General features: G+C 34.1%; 1 protein-coding gene across 1 annotated transcript; it reads right to left on the minus strand.

Annotated features, from left to right (window-relative positions):
* Positions 1–13,195: 13,195 nt before the first annotated feature.
* On the minus strand, positions 13,196–21,263 carry LOC131854340 (uncharacterized). The gene is made up of 3 exons (XM_059205449.1): positions 21,169–21,263; positions 14,389–14,488; positions 13,196–13,440 (listed from the first exon to the last, which is right to left on the minus strand). The coding sequence occupies exons 1-3, from the start codon at positions 21,181–21,183 to the stop codon at positions 13,301–13,303; spliced, it is 255 nt and encodes an 84-aa protein (XP_059061432.1). The 5' UTR covers positions 21,184–21,263; the 3' UTR covers positions 13,196–13,300.
* Between the last annotated feature and the right edge of the window lie 6,388 nt (positions 21,264–27,651).

The raw sequence follows: 27,651 nt of genomic DNA on the forward strand, positions 1-27,651 counted from the left end.
ATTTTTTCGGTAGAACAAATAGCGCCATCTGTATAAAAAATATTGTTACCGACATAAACAACATTTTTTATACAGGGTGTTCGGCAGATCGTTGAACATAGAACATTTTTTCGGTAGAATTCAAATAGCGCCATCTAGTTCCTTGCTAAGCAGAGCTTATGCTATCCGTACTAGAGAACTGATATAAATACATAGATATGGGATAAGGGAATTGTTAGTAATGTGGACTAATAGACTATTCTATGTTGATTATCGCATGCTCTTACTTGTTATACTGTAATTATTTATATAAAAAAAAAACATCTATTAAAAAGAGCAACACACAAGTTTCTTGCTCATTCTTCTTGTGATGAATCTGCATTCCGAATGAGTGGTAGAATCAAAATATGACTATTCAAAAGTGCTTGTAGTGAGTTTATTTGAATAAAGATTATTTCTATTTCTATATCCAGTGGTGTTCCACCAGCGTAAGCTGTCAGCGCAGGCGCATGGAATGGTACACATTCTATTATCATCTATAAAACAATACATAATATAAATAGAAAAACACTCAGATTGATACAAATAATCATACTCATGAATACAAATGTTAGCACCGCGCGGAATGGAACCCGCGACCATCGCATGTAAAGCAGTGTGATAAACCACTAGACCTCCGTGTCCGTGAATTTAATATTAACCCTCTACTTACTGGTCTCACTCCATGATGACAAGAAGCGTAATTGACATGAATCGCAAGCATAATTGTAGTACATGAATCGCTCCGCTTATCACCACATCCGCTACCTGAACCAAAGGACCGGACACCGGACACAATTGCCGGTGACAACCTCAAGCACAGTTTACGTCCTTCCTTCCGTAATTCTGAGGCCGCAGTGATTACGTGTCATTGAAATGACTTATTTAACTCTTAAATAATCTGTCGAACAAGTCATTTAGATTTTGAACATCGCTAGAACGATACTCTACTCAATATATACGAGTATAAAGTTCTCTAGTCTAATAGTTATTGCATAGGGTGGCTTTGCGAAGTCGCCGTTCCATTTTTCTGCCTTTTGTGTAAGTTATGCTATAGTTCTAAATAGTGAGAAGAAACTCTAGGTACAGAGACATAGATTAGTACTAACCAAATTAATATCGCATTAAAAAAATAGAGACTTAGAGGTTGATGATAAAAGAATGAAAATTTAGGGTTGTAATATATTGTTTTAATCAGAATAAAATGTAATTTAAATGTCTTTAGGGGCGGACATTACCCATGGGCAGGGTTTATCACTTAAGGATATAAAAATAGATAACAACGTATTCTTAGGTCTACGAGAAGTATGGTAGCTACCATTGGGATTCGAAAATTTTATATTATACATATATATATATATAAATATATATGGAGACCGCGAATTGGCAAACGTAGTGTAGGACACCCCGCAGCTAGGTGGAGCGACGACATACGTAGGGTTGCAGGTAAAAACTGGAAGAGAAGGGGTGAAGATCGTGCCCAGTAGCGTGCTTTGGGAGAGACCTATGTCCAGCAGTGGACTGAAGTGGGCTAATGATGATGATGATGATTGGTATATAAATTTGACACCAATTTTAATGTATACTATATACATAATTTATCTCTCCTTCTTCTTCTCTTATCCTCTCTCTCTCTCACACACACACACATACACATACACTTTGCAAGTAAATAATGATAAGCTTGTGTTATTACCTTACTTAATTGTCTTTTTATAAATTGTAATTCCAAACATTGTGAATTGTAAGAGGAGGGAACTGGTACCTAAAATACAAGTTTCTACTTAGTTTAGGTACCAGGGAACAATTTAAATTGTAAATATTGGATGCAAAATAAAATTATTATTATTATTATTATTATTATTAAAGAAAAAATAATTGAAGAAAAAATAAAGTTACCAACCGTCCTGGCATTTCTCAGGGCATGTCCTAGTTTTTGTTGGGTTCTGAGACTGGTCTGTTCAGGTTGTGAACACTGATTAAATTTTTTGTTCTTTGCGATAGCATATGCTGGTGGTCACTCTATTCTCTCAAATTTGAATTTTAATAACTGTATTTATCATAAACATGTTCCACTATTATTTGAAAAAAATACGAGCTGAGTTTCTTGTCAGTTCTTCTCATCTCGATATCATTCCGAACTGACGGTAGATTTGACATATCATAAGAGTCTGTAATAGACCTACATGAATAAAGATATTTTGAATTTGAATTTGAGATGTCCTGAATAATTTTAAAAGCAGCCGCAGCAGAAAAAAAAATCTCGCTACTCTTTTTAAAAAATATGACTTTTTTATTATTAAATATTTCGCCCTACTCCATCGTGAAGGCATGTGGATAGATGCGCACACCTGCACGGCTATTTTATTGGGGAGTTGCCTCCCTTAAGGCAAACGCACCGGCCTTTGTGTTACAGCAACCCTAGGTTATGCAGACTGCTTCAAGTACAACCAGATTTATCATGAATCGATGACTTAAGTCAATTGATGACTTATCAATGAAAATTCGCTTAAAATTCCCATCTCGAGTTATAGCTTCCGTGTGCACTAAACAAACAAGTATAACACAATACCGCGGCGTTTGTCGCATCGTAAAACAGTTAACGGTGATAAGAACTGTGCTTGATATTGTTCGTATTAACTCTTATCCAGTGTTGGATTTAGTAAATTTAGTTTAAAACATTTTATTGGAGGCAGCCTGGTGTTATATTGGTCATACGTTAGTTGCATTAAGTTATCACACATTCGATTCTCGCAAGGGCCGATTAGACTTTAAAAAATAGAATACAATATTCTATATTCAAATTAAACTTAAATTTAAGCACTTTTGAATAGTCATACTTATTTATTTTATCTACCGCTCATTCTGAAAGCCGTCTGTCTCATCACAAAGACAACGAGCAAGAACCTTGTGCGTTGCTCTTTTAAATAATGTAGTTGTAACTTAATTTTTTTAAGTTAAAATGTTTGAATAAAAACTACCATTCATTAATTAGAGTCAAAAAATTAAATACACAATTAACTTAAATTGAAATAACCTAAAAGTGTAAAAATAAATTATTTAAAATAGCAAGACGCAAGTTTCTTGCTTCATCTTCTTGTGATGAGACAACTTTCCAAATGAGCGGTAGATTAAAAAAAATATTATTGTGATTTTTCAAAAGTGCGTAAAATTAAGATATTCGATTAAATAATGTTTTATTCTATTGAAATAGCTTTCCGACTGAACAGTAAAAAAAGTTAGTTATATAACTAGTTAACTACACAAAAGTGATTAAATTTAAGTTTATTTGAATAAAGAATCTTCTATTCTATTCTAATAACGTCCTGATTCGGCTCTGGATAAAACAATCAAATTGTAGAATATTGTCTGTGGCGGGGTGCGAATGACCTCTCAAAATGCCGAATGCTCTGTGCACTGAATTCTCAATGAATGTCAAATGGGATTTTTTAACGTCAGAGTGATGTCAGAGGTGTAATAATATAAAGCCGTGCCTCCATATACAAAGCGTACATATATTTTAATATCCATTTCAAAACGAAGTTGAAGGATATTTATTATTTTAATTGAGGGTTTGGATTATTGTCAGGTGCTTGGACCTGTATCACTGCCACTACTTAGATATATCAATAATAAACCCTGAAACACAGGGCGCTATCAAGAAATCTATGAAAATTGTTTAGGACTCAAAACACAAGTTAATTAAAGCTTGTGTTGAGATTCTAAAAATACTAACACAGATTTCTGTAAATATATATAGAAAACACGTAGGCCAAAAGAAATAATCATAATACATTTATAAAATTAATTTTCATCACGCAAAGAATCGAATCCGCGACCATCGGAAATAAAGCGGTGTAAAGCACTAAATTTAAATTGCAGTGTATAATTTTTTTGTCTACGTTATTACATAAATAATTAGAAAGGAAGGTACAACGTGCAGATCGGTCACAAAAAGTTTTCAGACCAATAAATTTTGGACCATACGGTCGAAAATAAGTTTCTACACACGGTCAAAAATTAAACCATGTGTTAATACTGATAAGATTGCTACGCTCGCTTTAGCTGTACAATAAACTTTAAATGCGTATGATATAGAAACCTAATGAACTCTAATGGGATAACAGTCGTGGGAATTATATTCAAATAATGATAATGTATAATGTTTTATGGTGTTGTAAACGTCCATTTGTACACACATACGCTGAGCCGAATGCAAATTACAAAGACTCTATTTTACTTTAGTGAAATTAAGTTATAGTGTAACAGAGCTGTTAAAAAAAAAGTTGTTAGTTCTTCTCGGGAGAAACTAGATTCCGCATTCAGTATGCGGAATCTAGGTTCTCCCGGGGAATAACATCTCCCGTTCCATCTATTACCTCTATCCCTAGAATAGAAGAAGATAAAAGCTCCATCTCTAACAGTAATATAATAACAATAATAATAATAATAATAATAATTTCAGGACAATTCACACAGCGCCATCTATACCCAAGTTAAGCTAGCTAAAGCTTGTGTTACGGGTACTAGATAACTGATACAAGTACAAAGATAATTTTTTGTTTCGTAAATACATACATATTATACATAGAAAATACCCAGAGCGATACAAACAATCATACTCATGAATACAAATGCTTGTGCCGTGCGAGGAATCGAACCCGCGACCATCGGACGTAAAGTGGTATGCTAGACCACCGAGGTCATACTGTCGTCGTCGAATATGTAATCAATATATTCTGTGTGTTTGCTTCTTTAATTTCTTTTAAAACTTAACCTTTATTATTAACTAGCTAATCCTTAGGGGTGGAATTTATCAAAATACTTTCTTAAGGAATCGCCTACGTCATAGTAGCTTTATGCATGCAAAGTCTCAGTTCGATCGGTTTAAAATTGACAAAGTTTCATACTATTTTATCCCCTTGGGAATAAGTAGTAGAAGAGTAGAATTAATCAAAATCCTTTCTTAGCGGATGTCTACGTCATAACATCTACCTGCATGCCAAATTTCAGCCCGATCCGTCCAGTGGTTTGGCTTGTGCGTTGATAGATCACTATGGCAGTCACCTTTGAGTTCTATATATTTAGATATTTACCGTAACTCAAGATACATATCAATATGAAAGGGTAATTCTAAGTTGAGAGAATTCAGCGAGAGACTGTACCACGAGAACTGTACTGTTTTTGAGTTAAAATATAAACCAGACATATCTTTTAAACAGTAGTTTGAATATACTATATGTAAGTACATATATAAACCATTACAAATTAATCTAAGCAGACAACAATCGTCTGTACATTTCAATATACTATAACCGAATCAAATGGTGAATAGAAGTGACCGTGTCACTGCCGATTGTGTCTTGGCGGCCATCTAATTATCTTATGTCACACTAGTTGACCCACCCAACTTCGTCTGTTATATATAGAGAGAGAGAAAACATCGAAAGTTTAATATTAAAATGATTGTAAAATTAAAAAGGTTATCGCAATAATAATATCTCAGGACAATTCACAGATTGCGCGTGAGTTTTTGGCCTTTTAACAAAGGGATATAGGAAAAAGGTTAGAGGATGAGGAGTCCAGATCGATGAAGGAAGGTCTCAAAATAACTAAATATTCTCCTGTTTTTACATTATTATCTTCTCCTGATGGTTCTAGGGCAATGTTATTGTTGAAAAACTACATTGCCAGCCAACGCCGTTACGAACCCCAACATTTGATGTACCCACATTACGATCCAACGAACTTACTGTCGCGACAGTAGCCTCGGCGGTGACGCGTAGTTTTTCCAGTAACATTTTTGGTTTGTTAACGGTGTTTAAATTAACGGAGAGTTAGTCAGAAATATAAATTAACATACAATGTTTATTAGTGTCGTATTTTCGATCCCGTTTGAATTGAACCGGGAGTCGATCGGAGGAGTCCGTTCGACGTGGTGCGGCGGGAGTACTCCAGGGCTGTGATATTTGGTGTTTCTGTTAAATTGTTGGGTAATCGGGTTTGAACTTTTTTTTTATACTACATAAGTGGCAAATAAGCATACGGCCTGACTGATGATAAAGAGTTACCGTACTCTATGGACGTTTGAAACACCAGGGGTGTCACGTACGCGTTGCCGACCCTTAAGAAACCATAATATACCCTTCTTGAAAAGGTGGAATTAAAGGACCACTCCATAGAACCAACAGTGTTAACTATAAACCATATGTATGTAAGTGTTATATGTATGTATGTACTATACCATCTTCCGCACTTATCTGCTATCTTATTTTACTTACCATGTATCACAAATTATACACTAGCTGATGATGATTTCATAGTCACTTTGAGGAAATATTTTCTAAGCATGCAGTTTGTAGCGAGAAATGCGTTCCATCAAGCAACTAAAGCTATATAAAGCTGGACCAGTTCAGCTCTATATGGGTTTAGTTACTTAATGATTGCATAGTATAAAGCAATTAATCAATTTCTCGGATTAATGAGAGTTAATCATGACGGTCCCAATCATTTGATTACATAAATTAACAGATTAGTTTTTATAAAACGACGGCCTCGATGGACTAGTGGTTTAGCACACTGCCTTACTTTCGATGGTCGGGAGTTCGATTCCTTGCACACTACAAATATTTGTATTCATGACTATGATTGTTTGTATCAGTCTGGATCTTTTCTATGTATATTAAGTATGTATTTACAAAAAAAAAACTATTCCTTGCACACTACAAACTTTTGTATTCACGAGTGCAATTGTTTTTATAGGTCTGGCTGAATCTTAACAAGTACATATATGCTGATCTGTGATGCTATAGTTTTCGTGTCTATAGGCAAGAGTTATCAATTTCCGTCAGTTTGATCATTAGACTATATGATATCTAAATCCTAATAATATTATATATGCGAAAGTTTCTGAGTATGGATGTTTGTTATTCTTTCACGCGAAAACTACTAAACGGATTTTGATGAATCTTTACACTAATATCGCTTATGTATCATAATACCACATAGGCTATTTTTTTTATTGAAAGTTAATACGGGTGAAACCGCGGCGACACAGCTAGTTCAAATAAAAACATAAATAATCCAAAAACAATATTACAACGTCACACGTTTGTGCAATGACCCACTTGCTGCCAATGACCATAATGTCAACGGATTGCACACTACAAGTAGGTAGGTATATGGGTTTAATTCTACGGCCGGGATGCCGCCAACCGTAACGATGGCCGACTGTCAGTTATGTCATTAGGGACAAAAAGATTTACGCGGGTTTTTGTACCCTTTTAAACTGGTTGACGTGCGTAAAGAGATTTTTGTCTGCATTTGTATTGGGTCAGTATATTTTTTATATAAATAAAAATCTAGTCTTAAAAAACTAGGAGTCAATTATTTATTTATTTATTCTTTTGCACACAAAAATGTATATATATACATCGCGGACTTAATTATGTAACGATGGTGCTAATCTTATTAATATAGTTAGTAGTTTACCCCGCAAATGTTGTTTTGACATATAAATTAAAATCGCTATTAAAAAATAGGGGTTGATGGTAGAAGGTTGAAAATATGTGGTTGTATGTTGATAACTGTACAGTAAATAAAAAAATAACATTTATTTTAATTTATAACTCTTTATTGCACCTTAAAAAAGTACAAAACAAAGCAATATTCATTCATTTGTTATTCGTATGTGTAGTTACACAAAGGCTCATTCTTCTTGTGATGAATCTGAATCGAAATATGACTATTCAAAAGTGCTTGTAATGAGTTTATTTGAATAAAGATTATTTGTATTTCTTCCAGACGACCTTTGTGTTATATGTTAGAGGTGGACAACCTTTAGCACTTTGTGGTATGAAAAATACATAGTAACCAATTCAGATCTACTGAATGTGAATCTAAATTTTCATAAAAATCAGTCAAGCCGTTTCGGAGAAGTATGGTAACTAACATTGTGTCACGACAATTTATATATAAGATAAATGCGAAACTTTGTGAGTATAAATACATAGATGAATGGATGTTTATTACATTTTCACTCAAAAACTACTTAACGCATTTTGATTAAACTTTAAAGTAATATAGTTTATACATTAGAAAAACTCAGGCTACAAATTTCATGCGGGTGAAATCGGGCCCAGCTAGAAGTTTATATTTCAAACGGTTAATCTACAATTTAAGGTTAGTACGGACCCTAACATTTGTATTTGTCAACCATATAACTTACCTCTGCGGTTGGTTCATAGAAAATATACCTAGCATAATAAAACATCGTTTTATTATTATTTTTATTAAACAAACACCTGTATACAATAGGCGCTACAGACAGTCCCCTTTGTTGGGGCTGCTTTGAAGCCGAAGGAACGGCTGCTCACGTAATCCTGGAGTGCTTGCAGTGGCCACACAACGAAAACAATTCCTCGGAACGGTGAGATCGCTCCGTGAAGCCTGTGAGGACACCAGGGACTTCTGCACTTTTGGGAGGAGCTTGGCTGGCTACTGTAGTAGTCTGGCTCTACACGCACAACGGCCCAGATGAGAAGCTAATTGCGGAGAATGGATACCAACTTACACTACACTATAAATAATAGGGAATAGGGAATTATTGAGGGATCTGTACCACTTTGCCTATGCTCTTTTTTTTCAGAGTTCTTTACCCGTAACCCGCCAAGGACAAGAATTAAAACACGTTTTTACAACGTTCCCTAAATTGATAAGAACATCTTAATTATTATTTTCAGATATATGTTGAGTATACAATTTTATCATATAAATCCGAAATTTTAGATTAAATTTTATCATATAAATATTTACATTTTTAAGTAAATATAGGTATCAATACTGAAATGTTTCATATAATAACGTTTTGATTATATAAAAAGGTATTTTACATTGACTGATAACTTAAATATTTGACTGATAACGTATATAAAAATAAACATTATGAGAAAAACATTTAGAAATTAAAGTAAATATTTACATGCATGTCAGTAATAGAGCGGTCACTTACCTGAATCCACTGATTTGTAAATGTTTAATTTAAATGCCTACAATACCTTAGTATGTACATATTCAGTAATTTCATTACCAAATTCTCTCATTCTTCTATGCGGAACAATGTAGAATGAAATAGCTTTCTTCCCTCTGATCGAAATATGAAACCTTGATAAGAGGGGTGTGGGGATGAAGAGGATGTAAATTAAATATTGTAATGGGTGAAAACTGTAATTGTTACAGCCTATGCTGTAAATAATATAAGTGACGTAGTGGAGTTACTTGAAACAGTCATGCTCGCTATAAAGTTCAAACATGGGGCGGCGTGGTGGGACGGATAAATGTGCTCCCTCTAATATGGTTGAGTGCAATGATGGCTGGCTCATCCGTCATACTCGTGAACGGGTGCTGCTTGTGGGGTTTGGTCTGTTCGGGTTATGAACACTGATTAGATTAACTGCTTTTACAATAGCATATGCTGGCGGTCACTCTATTCTCCCAAATTTGAATTTAAAAATGAAACTGTATTATTGTAAATATGTATCAGTTATTTGAAAAAATACGAGCTGAGTTTCTTGTCAATTCTTCTCATCTCGAAATCATTCCGAACTGACGGTAGATTTGACATATCATAAGAGTCTGTAATAGACCTACATGAATAAAGATATTTTGTATTTGAATTGTTAGTAATAGTACTAATGACATGCTAGCAATATACCACATCAGGTTGACCCCCTCGGGGTTTCCTCTGGAAGCCATAGTGGGTAATTACCGGTGAATTCGTAACAATGGGCTAACTGACTTGAGGTTAGACCAGTTAGCCCATCTTGTCATCCTCCACTGGCCTTCCGCCAGCGTAATCTATAGCATATATATATTCTTCGCACACTCATCACAAGAAGAATGAACAACAAACATGCGTGTTGCTTTTTAATTCTAGATTATTAGTGATTCTTGCAAAGCGTCATCATCATTGCCTTGCCTTTATCCCATTATTTGTGGTCGGCGCAGTATGTCATTCTCTTCCACTAATCTCTATCGGTCGTCATATCTAAACATACTCTTCTTTTATTCATATCATCTTTCACACAATCCATCTATCTTTTCTTAGGGCGTCCCCTCCCTTTACATCCATCCACATTGCAAAGCGTATAGATACTTAAAGTCTGTTGGAATGTAAGTCTAGTACATTTCAGTCATTGTTTTGTATTGAAGCCAAAAAAAAGTGAGTCCTACAAAGACATTAGTGCGAAATAAGTGGGTACGTAATTAAAAAGGCTACAATCGTGAGAAATACATAACAATGGAATAGAAGGTATAGCTACTTATGGACAGTATTGTACACGTATTATCATAGGGTAAATGTCATTATTATTTTTATTATCAGTCTCGGTAGTTTCCTATGTATATTATTTTCTAAAGCGTAGCGGTTTTTGTATTAATTGCCGCATGCATTCTTATGTAAAATGTGAATACTATAACTATTAGATGGCAATTGTGAGTGAGTCTGGTGTTTTGACGTTGTCTAAAATGTGTTTTGGTCAGTAAAATAGTCATGCTCACTGAAAAATGTCCTAAGTTTAACCAGTTGGTTATGTATTCAATATTTTTTCTTTTTGAGTATTTAATAGAATTAGTGCTAATTGGTGGTTTGTATTCACACACTTAAACTTAAAAATGTAAAGTAATAATAAAATATGGTCGAGCTTGCAGTCTCATCACAAGATGGAAAAAAATGTTATGACTATTCAAAAGTGCTTCAATGTAAGTTTATTTGAATAAATGATTTTCTATTCTATTCTATTCTATTCTATGTATCATATTTTCTAATATGTATTTAAAGTTGTCTCGTACCCATAACACGAGCTCTGCTTACCGTAGGACTAGGCGGCGCTATGTTAATTGTTCAGAGTTATTTATTTATTTATTGTACTGTTGTGTTGGATTACGAATCCTTATAAATTAATATATAAAAGAGAGAGTGGACTGTATTTATTGAAAAGAAAATAATTAATGGAAAAGCAAGTAAAAATACGATTACGATTTCCTGGAAGAACGTCTTCCACACTCCGAACACCCCAAAGTAAGCAATGTAACACCAAACTTACTCACCTTTGCTCAGGAACGTCCCGATGTGTAGTACTGTTTAGTGGCCACGCACTCTACAGTGTATATTTTCATCAAAAACAATTATATTGTGTTAAATAAATCATTAATTATCTTGTTTTATATAGATAAAAATACGGAGCGTCCTTTTAATTCCAGTTATTATTTTAAATTGTTTTATTATTCTTTTTTTGGTGGATGGATGTAAATGGAGGGGACGCCCTAAGAAAAGATGGATGGATTGTGTGAAAGATGATATGAATAAAAGAAGAGTATGTTCAGATATGACGACTGATAGAGAGCAGTGGAAGAGAATGACATACAGCCGACCACAAATAATGGGATAAAGGCAAGGCAATGATGATATTATTCTTTTTTTTTAAATTTAAGTGGCCACATGTTTTTATATGTGGCCAGTATTACCGAGCACCCTTTGGTCCAGTAAGTAAGCCGGTGATACGACCTGCTTGGACTAAGGAGGTTCGGAATACGGAACAGGTACGTTAGCTTGCTTGGTGCCCTATTCATCCATTAAAAATTCCATTATCATCAATTAAAAAAGGCTGACTTCATGCATCATTTATTCATTCAATCAATCTCTTATTGATTCATACAGGGGTAGTATATTTTAACAGTGTCATGGAAGGGAATTGTTGGTAATGTAGACTAATGGTCCCATTGCTAGGTTGACCTCCACGCGGTTCCCCCTGGAAACTATCGTGATAAATTCCCGGTGAATTTGTCACGATGGACTAACTGATTTGACCTCATGCTCATCCTATCATCCTCCACTGGTGCCCCGCCAGCGTAAACCGTTAGCGCAGACAAGTGCACCATTCCATTATCATCCACTAAAAATAGTCTGTTAATTTGCAACCTCTCATAGGCAGAATAGCAGAATATATAAGATTATGCCTATGTATAAGCGTAATTAAATAAATGTTAAACAATAAGTTATATTATTTGTCATTTAAGTAACTATTAATATACATATATATTATAATACTTTTTATGTTACTTTATTTATAAACAAATAAAGAGAGCCGATTTCCAGTATATTTCTTGATTCATCGTGCCCACTGGTGCTCAGCCAACAGGTTTTTTTCTTTATTATTTTGACTGACATTATTATTTCCTATTAACATATTGACTTCAGTGATTTGATACGGCAGAACTTTTTGTAGGACTAATTGTGTTTTACTAGGTGTCATACCAGCCAACAGGGTGACCGTTTCATTACAGATAGGTACTAGCGTTGCCAGTCCCATATTTCCCGAGACGTCCCGTATTTTAGGCTTAGTTTAAAATGTCCCAGCGCGGCGGAAATGACTCTGTCCCGTATTCGAATCGTGCTCCGTATTTTATTATTAAATCGATCGATCTATGCTAGACAATTTGTCTTTTGATGATTTGTCCCGGGTAAAAAATTAAATTCCCGTATATTTTTTTTGCCTATTTAAGCATTTGCCCCTTATACGCTAATAAAATATCTGGCAACTGTAATAGATACTATATTTTAATAATATTTATGTCTGACCTAAAAAATCTGAGTAAAAAAGAAACTTATTAGGAAACTAGCTGTTCCCGCAACTTCGTCCGTGTGGAATTTAACTTTATTTTTCTAAAATAAAAGTCATAAAGCCTAAAGGACTAAAAATTATTTTGTTCGTCTTAATTTATTCGTTCCATTAGGTACTGATAGGTTCAAACTAATACATTTACATGCTGCATCATCCCTTATTTTATCCCCATGGGGTTGAATTTATCAAAATCCTATTTAAGCGAACGTCTTCATCATAGTAGCTCTAATCTTTAATTTCAGTTCAATCAGTCGAAAATCTAAGAAGATTTATACAAACTTACATCCCCTATTTATTTTATCCCCTTAGGGGTGGAATTTATCAAAATCCTTTCTTAAGGAATGCCTACGTCATAACATCTACCTGCATGCCAAATTTCATTCCGATCCATCCAGTGGTTTGGGCTGTGCGTCGATAGATCACTATGTCAGTCACCTTTTAGTTATATATATTTAGATAGAGGAATATAGAAAGAAATAACATAATAAAACAACAAATCAATCAAACAACAACAAACAATTATTTATAATACTACGTGAACACCTCTAATGGCACATTTTTTTTCCATCACCACAAATCCTAAAGTACACTAGCGCCATCTATCACAACCATTGTTCAATAGGAGCAAAGTCAATGTCAGGTAAAGCAGGATCGACCAAGTTCCGAGGTCGTGCGGCAGATGGCGCTTGACGTCTAAAGTATTCTGCAACATTTCCGCTCATACTGCCGTATGGTATTCCACCTGGAACGTAAAAATCCAATATATTGAATATATCCAATAGTTAAAACAATAAAATACTGCGTCATGCCTCAGTGGTTTATTTCGCCAGCTTATTAGCCATGAGTTCGAATCTGACAATCCTAAATAAAACTGGCATGTCTTAGTTTTTTTTAACTTACAATGGTGCACCCACCTGCGCTAATGGTGTACGCTAGCGGGGACCCAGTGGAGGATGGTAAGAACATGAGGTCAGGTCAGTTAGCCCATCATGGCACATTCACCAGGAATTTATCATTTTTTGGAAACCATCGTGATGAATTCCTGGTGAATTTGTCACGATGAGCTAACTGATCTGACCTCATGATTTTTTCCAGAATCAAGTCTTAGATCACTGATCTGACCTCATATTCAACTTATGATCCTCCACTAGTGCCCTGCCAGCGTATACCATTAGCGCAGGTGGGTGCAGCATTTCAATATCATCCATAAAAAAAATGGGTACCGCTGGGTGTTACCAATGTTAACAATGTACCGTATCAGTTTGACCTCCACACGGTTCCCCTTAGTAACCATATTAAATTCCTGATGATTTGACACGATGGGCATAACTGATCTGACCTCATACTTATCTTGGCTTGGCTTGGCGAATGCACCATTATCATCCATTAAAAAATGTTTAGGTACCAGTGACATGTGGGATCAGCTTCATCGCTATTCCGATAACATGGAAATTACCTGATAAGAGACATGACGTCGTATGAAGTCATGCTTATCCTGTAATTTCATTTCAGGATTAATTAATGGAGTATCACGAGTGTCACATGATAACGTGATGTCCGTCGTACTGTTCATGTATATAGCCAACAGGTACCGTTTACCATCAGGTGAGGCGTCAGTTACTTTGCCATTCAAATTACATAAAAAAAAAGAAAGATTGTCCATTATTTATGTGAAACTATAGATAGTTACCGTAAGATAATCCTGGACCTGGTAATGGAGGGATTCCAGCGCTATCTGGGGAAGGAGCCGCTGATACCAGCAGAACGCAAATACACAACAGCACAGTCAGCTAGAAACAAACATAAATCAAATCAAATCAAAATATATACAATTAGAAAATCATAGGATCATACGACGTTTTATTTATTTTTATTGAGTTTCGATATTTCGGCAGTGTTTCAACCGCCATGATTACGGGTAAACTGACGAGCAGCGGGTAGATGGGAAATAAAATATATTATGGGTAGACAGTAGACATAATCAATCTATAACCACCTGCCACAAACTTAAATACCATCCTGATCATCTGAATGAATGGCGGTCCTCTACAGTGTGGTTTTCTATAAACTTTTGCCCATGCACAACCACATAGTGAAATCACCTTCCAGCAATGGTATTTCCGAACCTATACGATATTGAAACATTCAAGAAAACAGCTTATTCAGCTATATTATATATATCAGTTATCTAGTATCCATAACACAAGTTCTGCTTACTGTGTGACTAGACGGCGTTGTGTTAATTGTAAAAAAAACAATGAAGTTGTCCAGTTACCTCTGTCTTTTAATTATAAGTTTTTATATATTTATATATATAAATTTATGTATGTATGGTTTCAGTTCATTCATTTTCATTCAAATCGAAATATCTTCTATTTTTTGTGAATATTTTTTATCAATACCTGCAATTATCACTATGTTTAAACGTTAACACAAGTTGAAGCCTCTACACAGATAATAATAACCAAAGATTTTATACGGAACATCCTTGACTGTGGATCGAATTGCTTTGTTCAATCTGAGCAAGCCATCATTTAAAAGGGCAAAGATAAATGTGAACAATAAACTTATGTACTCCACACGTCCGTCGATAATCTATAATAATAGTTCATTAAACAGAGACCTCAAGAATCAATACGTTATACGACATTGATTTCTGTTTAAAGTCAAATTCTAAGTACAAAAATAATTTATTAATTTAAGACGTCATAGGCACTAAAGCGATTAATTTTTCGTATCATTTTGACGGGCTCGGTGGTATAGCCATCTAGGAAACGGTCTAGGAAACCGCTTTACATATGATGGTCGCGGGTTCGATTCCTCACACGGCACAGACATTTGTATTTATGAGTATGATTGTTTGTTCTGGGTGTTTTCTATGTATAATATGTATGTATTTACGAAAAACTACTCTAATGCTGTTGGCCGCAGCTGGCTTTTACAGCTTCACCGGACGATAGGGGGCGAGTGCAGATGGCACTCCATACCCGCGGAAGGACTTATGGAGCGGCTGAAGGCCAACTACCGCCTGACGGATACGACTTTAGTCTGAGGGCACCGCTAGGAGTTCGAACCTCGGCTCAGGCCGTCGTAATATCGATCCCCGTTTCAATTGGACGGGGGATCGATCGGAGAGGAAGGGCATGAAGAGAAACTTGAGCGGTGAAGGTGAGGGTTGACGTATGTCGGCAAACGAGCTTACCTACACCCAGGTCACGAGTCCCGGGAAATACTCAGAGTTTCCCTCTCTGGCACATGATGGACCTGACACACGCACGGTGTATCCAAGGAATGCTAAGAAGTTCTTCTCTTTCTTTTACGCTATCAATCAGCAATCTATTTTATAGATAAGTCTACTTTTCCTTACTTTGTATATAATTAAGTTTACACTGTATTTTAAAGTGCAATAAAGAATATAAAAATAATAAAAGCAACCCTGAGTTTTGAGATGTTGTTATTATTACTATTATATCATAATGAGAGTGAAACGCAAAAAAAATAAGAATATAAAATCTTATACATAAATTTCATTTTGACTACGTATGGGATACATATCCCCATACGTAACCAAAAGTACAAAAGTACATACTTTACTAGCTACTCGCCTCGGCTTCGCACGGGTGTACATGTATTATACACATAAACCTTCCTCTTGAATCACTCTATCTATTAAAAAGAACAGCTTCAAAATCCGTTACGTAGTTTTAAAGATTTAAGCATACATAGGAACGGACAGACAGCGACAGCGACTATGTTTTATACTATGTAATGAGGTAGTTATTTTCAACCGATTCTTACTAAAGTCTGCGGATTTTAAAAGCAGATGAAACCGTTACATTTTTGTTTTAGGTATAGCGAGATTGACAGTCTGAAAGTGTATCTGTCGTACTCAAAATGTGACGGATGGTCACGTCAGGTGTACCAAGGTTAATATATGATATCCAATGAAACTGGAACAACAGCTGACTTATTGTGGCATGTCAGAGTGACCTTTAGATGTACAAAGTCGAGCCATAACATATGAAGCTTGCACGTCGATAATGACCTTCAATTCAGGCTTGTCACTTAGTGTGCATAGATTTACTTAATATGGCACGTAATTGTTTTAGCCTACTTCAAAAATATGTAGTATAACTTTGTTATTTTTTTTTAATATTTACCTCCAAACTAAATAGAACTTGTTCCACAGTTATTTATTGACAGATGGATAAATCAAAACTGTTTTTTTTTATGCTGAACAACGCTTATTTAAATGTTGCCATATTACGCAAGTTGCTTGCTCGTTCGTCTTGTGATGAGTTTGTTTTTCGAATCTGAATCAGGGGTAGAATAAAAAAAAATATTATAAAATATGACTAATCAAAAATGGTTATATTAATTTTATTTGAATAAAAATATTTACATAGTTTTATATAGTTGGGGAACCGAGAAGAACTTGAAATTATTCGTATTTTAATAATAATTTTTATTTTCTATAAAATATACTGATTACTTATATTATTTTATAGGTACTTATCACTTATATATAAAATCTTAGTGACCGTTTTTTATAAAGAACACAATATCTTTCCAGCTGCCTCATTTCCGAAAACATGTTTATTTTAAGATAGTATAAGTGCCAGATGAAAAGAGCAATTCACAAAATTTTGAAGTATGTGGTAAAATAGAAGATATATATGCTTTGCTAGCCAGGAGCGATGATCTTCGACAGAGGATCACGTTAGATCATGAAATAATCATATTCGAATTTCGTTGAATGGCGTCTGTAGGTGCCATTCAAGCGATATAGCTGATCCTTCAGATCCTTCTTCAAATTGCCTTTGCAGCACTGCAAAGGCAATTTGCTCACTGGTGAAGCGATATAGTGGTTAGTTTCAAGGTATAATGAGACTGGCTTGTATATTTAATCTGTAGAAACTATAAACATATAAAAAAAGCTACTCAAGTGTTCTTTTATTTGTGTTGCAATATAAAACACACAAAAAATACACAAGCATTTAAATATTGTTATAAGTTTTGTTTACACTGTGGCATTTACCAGTGAAGTAATACTACATTTTCCCGTGATAGTAAATGATGCGGAACTGGTCTGTCTTTAAGTTCCGTAACCAAATGACAAGAACGGAACTGATTTCATCATGCTCATCCATCTGTCCATCGGTATTTATGCTTGAACTATACCATAATTTACATTGAAAGTATAATTTCTTTTTAGCTGTCTGAATACAGTTTGAGTTGACTGACTATAGAATTGACTCCCTCCGATCGATCTCGTCCAATTCATACGGGGATCGAAATTACGAGATCCTGAGCCAAGGTTCGAACTCCTAGCGGTGGCTTCAGATAAAGTCGTATCCGTCAGGCGGGAGTTGGCTTTCAGTAGGAATCTTTTCAGGAATCGAACCAGTGACCATCGGAAGTAAAGCGGTGTGCTAAACCGTTAAGCTACCGAGGCATATGGCCACATATGCCACAAAAAATGTGAATAGATTATCTTGAATATATATTTTTTTTTATTTTAATTATGAAACAAATCTATTCAAAATTTGAACAAACATACCGTCTGTTTTTAAAAGCATGTTAAAGAATATAAATATTACACTTTATGAGTCATGATTGAAGAATAAGACTTCAATCTAAGGGCACCGCTTGTGGTCCGAACCTCGGCTCTCGGGCCTCCATCTGCTCTACTTTTATAAAGTCCAGGACTTAGTACATAAATGCACATGTTTGCAAAACATTTAGCGCGTATACTAATATTACCTATTTTTTTATAACTATTTCAATGCTTTTGAGCGCAGCTGACCTTTACCTATATCTTCACCATACAATAGCAGGGGGCAAGTGCAGATGGCATTCCAAACCGCAGAAGGACTTACAGAGTGGCTAATTACCGACTCATGCTTGTCGACTTTAGTCTGAAGGCACTGTTAAAAGTTCGTGGCTCGGCTCTGCTCGGCTCATATTAATCAGGGAAGACAAGATGGGATTTCTACAAGAGGGCACCAGTAAAGATTCGAGCCTCATCTCAGGCTGTTGTAATATCGATCCCCGTTTGAATTTTGATATTGAAACATTAAAAAAAAGAGCTTATTCCTTTTTAAAAGGCCGACAACGTACTTGCAATTCCCCTGGTGTTGCGAGTGCTCATGCGCGGCGGTAATCACTTACCATCAGGTGAGCCGCACGCTCGTTTGTCCCCTGTGTTATAAAAAAAGACAGGGGATCGATCAGAGGGGACAATATGGGTAGTATTTTTACAATATAATGTTATATTTGCAGACTTATAAGGCAATTGTTGAAAGGTAAAGTCAATAATGTGTTCAAACCTTAACAGATGTGTGTGGCACATATATAATACCACTTGAACTTGATCTTGACTTAATATACAAGTTCTGCAACTCCATATTGGATTAATAAATACAGACGATTCTACGGCTGTTTTTTTTTAATGGATATATTGTTCATTTATTTTATAGCTTTACTATATTATAGTGATTATAACATATTAACTATATCTTGTAGCGCTACTCGCGTCGAATATGTACTATGTACTTCACTGTTAAAGTATTTTTTTTAAAGATCTAATGTACGCTATGCTTAAGTTTATCCATCATTAAATAGTATAAAACATTATATAGTAACAAACAAACGAAGTCGCTGTCACTGTCTGTCCGTCACTATGTATAAAATCTTTAAAACTACGCAACGAATTTTGAAAACGGATTTTTTTAATACATACAAATAAATAAAATTGAATTATATATTTGTAATTAAAAATTAACACATTTTTACTAAACGCATATGTAATTATATACCTTACTTACATCAAATAATTAATAAAAAAAATTGTCAATCTCTTTGTTCTTGCTAATCTGTGAAACGGCTGGACCGATTTTAACGAGACTATCACTCGCTGAGGGCTAATGTTAGGAGTAACTTAGTTTATTATCTTTTTAGAAATTTTAATAAAGAAAAAGTGAAATTTCGTTTAAAGTGAACAATTGTGTTGAAAATAAGCTTAATTTAGTACGTTAAATAAATAGTGTTGAGAAATTGGGGAAAGCTTGGTGAAAACCGTAAGCACTGAAGCTTTCATAACTCCCTAAACATAAAAAACTTATTTGCAAAATATACTTATTTTGCAGTCATTTATTATAAGAATGATATATTTCTACTTATAAAATAAGGCACAATGCAATACGACCTCGAGCCCTGAGAGTAGGTGTCTTTGAAACAGAAGGTAATTACCAAACGGTTAATTTTTGTAATACTATCATTTTAACTATAGTTATATTTAACTAAGAGTTTAATTATAGGTTATTTAATTTAATGCCTAATATTACAGTTATATTCAATAATTGATTATAAAGTTGAATAATATTATTAAACTCATATTTGTTAAGTAGAAATGGTGGTGATAGCTATTGTATATATGAAACTAATGTATTTATTCCTTACTTAAAAAAATGACGTTCATAACCGGCTCAAATGAATGAATATATTATTAAAACATGAATAAATTATTTTTGATTTTGAAATTGAATTACCAATAAAGATGACAAATATCTATGTAATATATTACTTGATGCAAATAAATTAATTGAATTAGTAAATACAGGTATTTAAATAAATATATTTACACACAGAAGCAAATATATATAAATAAATAAATAGAAAAGTTTATTATATTATATATTACGTATATTTCTATAATGGCTATAATGTAATTAAATATAACAAAAAATTCAAACTAATTATTACAATTTTGAAATAAGAACTATAAATGATCATTTCTAATTCAAACAATTACAAATAATAATATTTAAAGTGAAAAATAATCTTACCAATACGAAAGTTTGTGAGTATACACGCACGCAAATATTTCACACTAATACTACTGAACGAATTGTGATGAAACTTTACACTAATATAGCTTATATATCAGAATAACACATAGAATATGAATTTCACACGCTTGAAACCGCTGGTTTTCTGAATAGGCCTGGTAGATTGTTTTTGATATAATCGTTTTAATGCGAGATATCGAATTGTCAATTGATTAACTACAATACACAGTTATTAATATTTTTTTACTAAAAAATAATAAAATTTACGTATCTACACCTCTCGTTAATTAAATATTATAGTTCAAAAACATCACAAACACGATACGTCCTTCACATGTATTGATGTATTTTATGCATTTGACTGACACGAAATACACATAAAGGTATAGTAAACTGTATATTCACAAGTTCAGACACAGATAACTATTGAAATAGAAATAGAAATAATCTTCACTTCAAGCACTTTTGTATAGTCATATTTGATTCTACCACTAATTCGGAACGCAGATACATCACACGAAGAATGAGCAAGAAACTTGTGTGTTGCACTTTTTTATTTTATATAAATAATTACACAATAACAAGTAAGAGGCATGCGATATTAAAAATAATGAACTGACCTGTTCTGCACACATGTTGGCTAATCCAGGCTGTGATAAAATGAGTCGCGCGTCCGTTTGTGTGCCATTTATAAACTCATTTCATGGCCCTCGGTTAAAAGCATGACTGGTTGGTGATCGCGGACCTTGAGTCTTCAGATTTTGTTCAGAGTTTGTAAACTAATTGTTATAGTTTGCAAGTACGCCCTGTATTTCTGTCTCTCTGAATGTTTGTATCGTTTTCGATTGCAGCTAAAAATCAGGACGAATGTTGTTTTATTAACATTACCACAGATAACATAATATTACACATCATTCCGGATATCAATAATAAGGCTTGGTATTGTTTATACAAACTAATTATTTATTTTATATATATACTAGCTACTCGGCCCGGCATCGCACGCATAATACATACAAGGTTAGTCGACATCACAGAAAAACTTAATATAAGCACTTTTGACAAAGTTTTTTTTTTTTTCTAGCCATTCAAAAGGGCTGCCAGATGTCATCACAAGAAGAACTTTGCCTAAACACCTTTTGATAATATATTTTAGTTATTATATTATATATTTAAGGTTTTTAATTTTAAGTACTTAGTTGTACAATTAAGTTATATAAATAAATTTTAATCGTAATTATAATCTTATTAAATACATGTATTATATATAAAAACCTTCATCTAGAATCACTCTATTGATTTAAAAAAACCGTTTCAAAATCCGTTGCGTGGTTTTAATGATTTAAGCATACATAGAGACAGACAGCGACAGCGACTTTATTCTATACTATGTAATAATGATACATTTTAGGATTTATATTTCGTATCTTATCCTATTTGTTTATTATTACGTTTTTATTATTTAGTATACAGTTTGTGATCTTACAATACAACTTAATACAGACTTACTAACTATTTTCTTTTGCTATCCTCTGAATTAAAGACGAATATTTAGACAATTAGTTGTAAGAATGAATTATATCATTACATAGAATAAAACAAAGTCGCTGTCGCTGTCTGTCCGTCCCTATGTGAAGATTTTGAAGCGGATATTTTTAATAGATAGCGAAGCCGGGCGAGTAGCTAGTAGATTATATTTTATCTCAAATAATAATCTGGTTGGGGTTGAAATAATAATGAGGTAATATGTCAGAACATTTCACGCAGCACCATCTAGTCCTAAGCTAAGCAGAGCCGGTGTTATGGATATTATACAGGTAAGCCTGGAGTTGTATAATCGAGAATGAAAACAGATAATTGATTTAAAGCGTAAACTATCACTAACGCATATATAAATGTAAACGACGCTCTGTAGATTACTATGACAGATGTAGAAAGTATCACTTTCTACCCCTGTATATGAGACGCAATACTAACGATATCTGTTATCTTATGGATATAGCGAACGGAATAATTGATTGCTCGGGGCTGCTATCAAAAATAAACTTAAGAACTAATACCCTAAGACTTAGACAAAGAGCCATATTAAGTGTCCCTACAGTCAGGACCAGATACAGAGAGAACACTTTCGTTTTACGAGCATGTAAATCCTTCAACCAAGTACCACATGATATTGACCTGTTTTGTTCCAGCACTGCCTCAGTTAGGACACTCATATGTAACCAATTCTTTAACGATACATAGCCGTACTTTATTTGTGTGTTCTGTGGATACATCGCTACTTGTGGGTATGTTGGTCTATTTACTTGTACTGTAAAACTACAACTGAAACACTGTCACGTGATTACTTCAATATGTTAAAATTGGCTAATGAAAAATTTAATCTGGTAATACTATTGGCGAAGATTATTAATTGGCACAGGACAGTTTTATATGACAAGTAACATGTAAAATTACACCGTTAATCTTCCTAAATAAAAAAAATAATAAAAAAAATAAAAATAAATATACGAGTATGTGCGTCCGTACTGTGGGCCCAACTGAAACTCAACGTTGGAAACTATGTTTCTAGGATTATGCTGAGTTGTGGCCCACATTGACTTTGTTTTTTTAATGTGTAAATTATTCTTGCACTTCTTATGTTATTACTGTATAAAACGAGTTAATAAATTCTATTCTATTCTGTAGCACGTGGACAGTGGATGCGTTAGCTTGCGGTGTGAGAGAAGTGATAACTACCTAGGGGTCGGTATCTATGCACAAGCGGTGGGATCAAATTAATTAACACATTTATATGTATAATATAAATAAAATTAGAGTGTCCGTTGGTAATATTGAAATAACGCATTTTATATATTTGCATTATTTATATTTATGCAATTTTTGTCTGTCTGTCTGTTTGTTCCGGCTAATCTCTGAAATGGCTGGACCGATTTTGACGGGACTTTTATTGGCAGGTAGCTGATGTAATAAGGAGTAACTTAGGCTACTTTTATTTTAGAAAAATAAAGTAAATTTGATATCGCCGGTACAGCTAACTAGCTGTACACGCGACTTCGTCCGCGTGGAATAAATAAGAAAATACCACCAAGTGCCTATTAAAAATGATCACGTTTTTGTTATTGTCATTAAATTGCAATTATGTACGTTACATCATTTTCACGTCTCTGCTATTTAGTATACTTTAATGAAATCCTTGAAGTTAATTACTACATTAGTAGAAAAAATATGCCAAAAACATCTTGACATTTGCTACTGTGCTTGATCTTTGTAATATACCGTCATGACTGTTATTGGAAAGTACCTACAATAACACTATCCATAACGAAAAGAGTCCATTTTGTATGGCGATACAAATATTTAATAAGCTTCCTGACGATATAAGAACTCTCTATAAAATATTATTTTAATAAAACTGCATGAATGGTTAGTTTCCAAGTGTTTTACTTAATTAAAAAGTTTTTCGAATATTAAAATGATAAATTGTTCCTCATGACATTTAGATTTATATACAAATTGACATATACATAGAATAATTCATAATTATATAAACAATCGATAATTTAATTAACTTAAGATTTGTACGCTTGATATAAGCAGATTTTGCAAGGGCCATATTTTTGTATAACATATATATATGTATGTACCCAAAATCTATTACAAATAAATTTTATTTTCTCAGTTTTGCTGGTTTTCTCCACACTTACGCGCCGAAACCAAGTAAGTGCAGAGTGTGTGTATGTGTGTGAGCGCGTGTGTGTATGTGTGAGTGTGTGTGTGTACTTATTGTGTGCCTGGTGTGACTGGTGTTATATCCTTTTCATCTATTTCGAGAAATTTTTGGACTGTACGACAGGTATTCAAGATGGCAGCCTTTTGAAGGGTGATGTAAAGTGTTTTTTGTATATGTAATTGTTTCAGGCTATGATGTAGGTGTTTGGGTATGATACCTGTAGATGAGAGGACTATGGGTATTATATAAACTTTTTCCTGTTTCCAAATTCTTGTTACCTCTTCCTTTGCTCTGCATATTTGTTTATTTTTTCAGCAATTGTCTTCAATTTTTATTATTATTAATTACTATCCAAAAATTCTCATCTCCCCTCTTAAGGAGAGTAGATGGCAACTTACCCCCGGTAGAAGCACAGTCGGCCGGGGTTCAGGGCCCCAGGGAGAGAAACCGGCGTACAATGCGGGCAGAATCTAAGAGCACCGCTTTCTGCATCTTTCCCGGGAGTGAGCCGCTCCGGAATCCCAACCGTCTGAGATGTTGTTCCAGACTGGTTGGGACAAGACCGTTCACCGATATAACGATTGGAATGATTTCGGTGGACATCACCCCCCACATTTCGGTCACCTCGTGAGCCAGGTCGAGATATTTTCTCTTTTTCTCTGTTTCGGCTTTCACGAGGTTCTCGTCATGCGGTATGGTGAAGTCCACTAAAAACACCCTCGAGAGTGCCCGATCCATTACCACTATATCAGGTTTCTTATTATTATTATTATTATCCAATCAGAGGTAGTCAGAGACACCGTCTACTGTCGATGTTGAGGTTACACCTACATTTAGATATGTTTAACTGAATCTAACTGTGAAGAAAGGGATTGTAAGTAATGTGGATGATCCCATAGCTAGCAATGTATTACACTACTGAACGGATTTTGATGAAACTTTACAGTAATATAGCTTATGCATCGGAATAAGACATTAGCTAGTGCTGTGGTAATGCTAGTAGATACATTATTAGTAATATTATACAAGATTTAAAACTAAATATAGACTATATGGTTCTTGTTTTACGTGAATTGATTGTTAGATTATTAATAATGTACTGAAAAAAGTATGAGGCTAAATCTAAATCAATATAAAATATATATTGAAATTTGACGCGGGTAAAACCGCGGGCACAGGTAGTATAATATAATATTAACTAGTAATACCTATCTAAAAATTTCACGAATTAATTGTGCAATAGTTGAACTTTGACTTAGTTTTTCATGATCCATTTTTTCACGCCCTCCGCCGTCGACCGAGAGTCAACTGATTTGCATTTGGCAACCGCACCCCGCATTTGTTTTGCAACTACCCCGATTAGAAACTAAGTTTTAGTCAAGGAAACTTTTTTTTCTTTTGACTGTGCTTATAAAAAAAATAATGATTAATTTGTTGCTCAAGTAACTATTTAGAAACTTTCAATTTTACTTTTATTTATTTATGTCATGTTCGCTATTTGGTAATTTGTATTCATACGAAATTATTAAAAAAATAATTGTGAACAACATTTCTTTAAAAGAGCAACACGCAGATTTTTAGTTTCTACTTCTACTTGTGATGAGTCTGGCGAGAATGGTCGAGAAATATGGTCGAGCGCAGTGATGGCTGGCTCATCCGTCATACTCGTGAACGGGTGCTGCTTGTAGGGATTGGTCTGCTCTAATCACTATGACTGATTTCCTCTTATTAATTGTTTAACCAGTTGGTTATGTATTCAATATTTTTTCTTTTTGAGTATTTAATTGAATTAGTGCTAATCGGTGGTTTGTATTCACACACTTAAACTTAAATTGTAAGTAAGAATAAATTATTTAAAAGAGCAACACACAAGTTTCTTGCTTGTTCTTCTTGTGATGAGACAGCATTCCGAATGAGCGGTAGATTAAAAAAAAAAAAAATGTTATGACTATTCAAAAGTGCTTCAATGTAAGTTTATTTGAATAAATGATTTTCTATTATTCTATTCTATTATTATTCTATTCTGCGTTCCGAATGAGTGGTGTAAAAAATATCATAATAAAAATAATAAATATCAAAAGCTTATATAAAGTTTATTTGAATAAAGAATATTTCTATTACTGTTTTAAGTTCGACGCGGTCATTATTTATAAGTATAATTAGTAAACCACGGGATCTTACCACATTTTATTTTTGTTGAGGTCCCGATAGTTCAGCAGTGTCTACCAAAAAAAGTCCCGTCAAAATCGGTGCAGCCATTTCAGAGATTAGCCGGAACAAACAGACCGACAGACAGACTTTTGTCTGTTTGTAAAAAATGTTACCGTATTTATATTCATATGAATGTAGTAAAAAACGGTTATTTCAATATTACAAACAGACACTCCAATTTTATTTATATGTATAGATAAAAAAAATGCTGACGCTGCGTAATACACTTCTTCTAGCCTTAGCCAATCCTTATCAACACCTCTCATTTTTACAATAGGTACAATAAAAAGGCTATTCGGTGTTTTTAATCTCAGTAGCGACGGGGGTTCTGACTAAATGTCTCATAGATTTTACGTCATTACTCATTTCTATTTTCTTTTATTATGTTATAGCTCTAACAAGTAATTAGTGGTTTAATAAATTGCAGTATTTCATTTTCTGAGACAAAGTTTTTAAGTTCCTTTCATTTGCAGACAAAAAACTATTTAAAATAGTATTATTTATTTATACATCAACTTGTTAAGTAACACTTAATTATAATTTTGTTGCTGACTTTGGGTACAGATGTAATTTTGAGATGATCCTTACAAAACTTGAATATTAATATTTGTACATTTGACATAAACGTACAAATATCAATCAATATTCAAGAATAAAAGACTAGAATATTCACCATCACCTCATGATATATATATATGGTTATGGGTAGAGAAAGGCCGAAAAACAGATGGATGGACTGTGTGAAAGATGATATGGTAAGGGAGTAAATAACATGATGACTGCGAACAGGATGAATGGAAGAGAAAAACATATTACGCCGACCACAGATAAATGGGATAAGGAAGAAGCAGATGATGATGGTATATATATATATATATACATGTATGAATTTTTCACGATGTGCTAACTGATCTCATCCTATCATTCTCCAATGGTGCCCCGCCTAAGGTGCATAAACCGCTAGCGCAGGCGGGGGCACCATTCCATTATCATCCATTAGAATGTTTTAAACCACAATAATTAAATCGTGATGAAATAGCAGTTTTAATTCCAAAATCTCAGTCTGGGCGGTGCCATGCCAGCGTAAACCGCTAGCGCAGGCCGGGGCCCCATCCATTGCAAAAATGTGTTTAAGAACAATCTCTAAAATGAAACAGCA

Source organism: Achroia grisella, unplaced genomic scaffold, assembly GCF_030625045.1.
Source record: "Achroia grisella isolate CSIRO2021 unplaced genomic scaffold, CSIRO_AGI_Agris_v1 utg976, whole genome shotgun sequence".
Lineage (NCBI taxonomy): Eukaryota > Metazoa > Arthropoda > Insecta > Lepidoptera > Pyralidae > Achroia > Achroia grisella.

Coding starts and splice junctions, on each gene's coding strand:
- LOC131854340 (XM_059205449.1), bottom strand. Junction 13,441..14,388: donor AGGTCCAGGATTATCTTACG/GTAACTATCTAT, acceptor TTTACGTTCCAG/GTGGAATACCATACGGCAGT.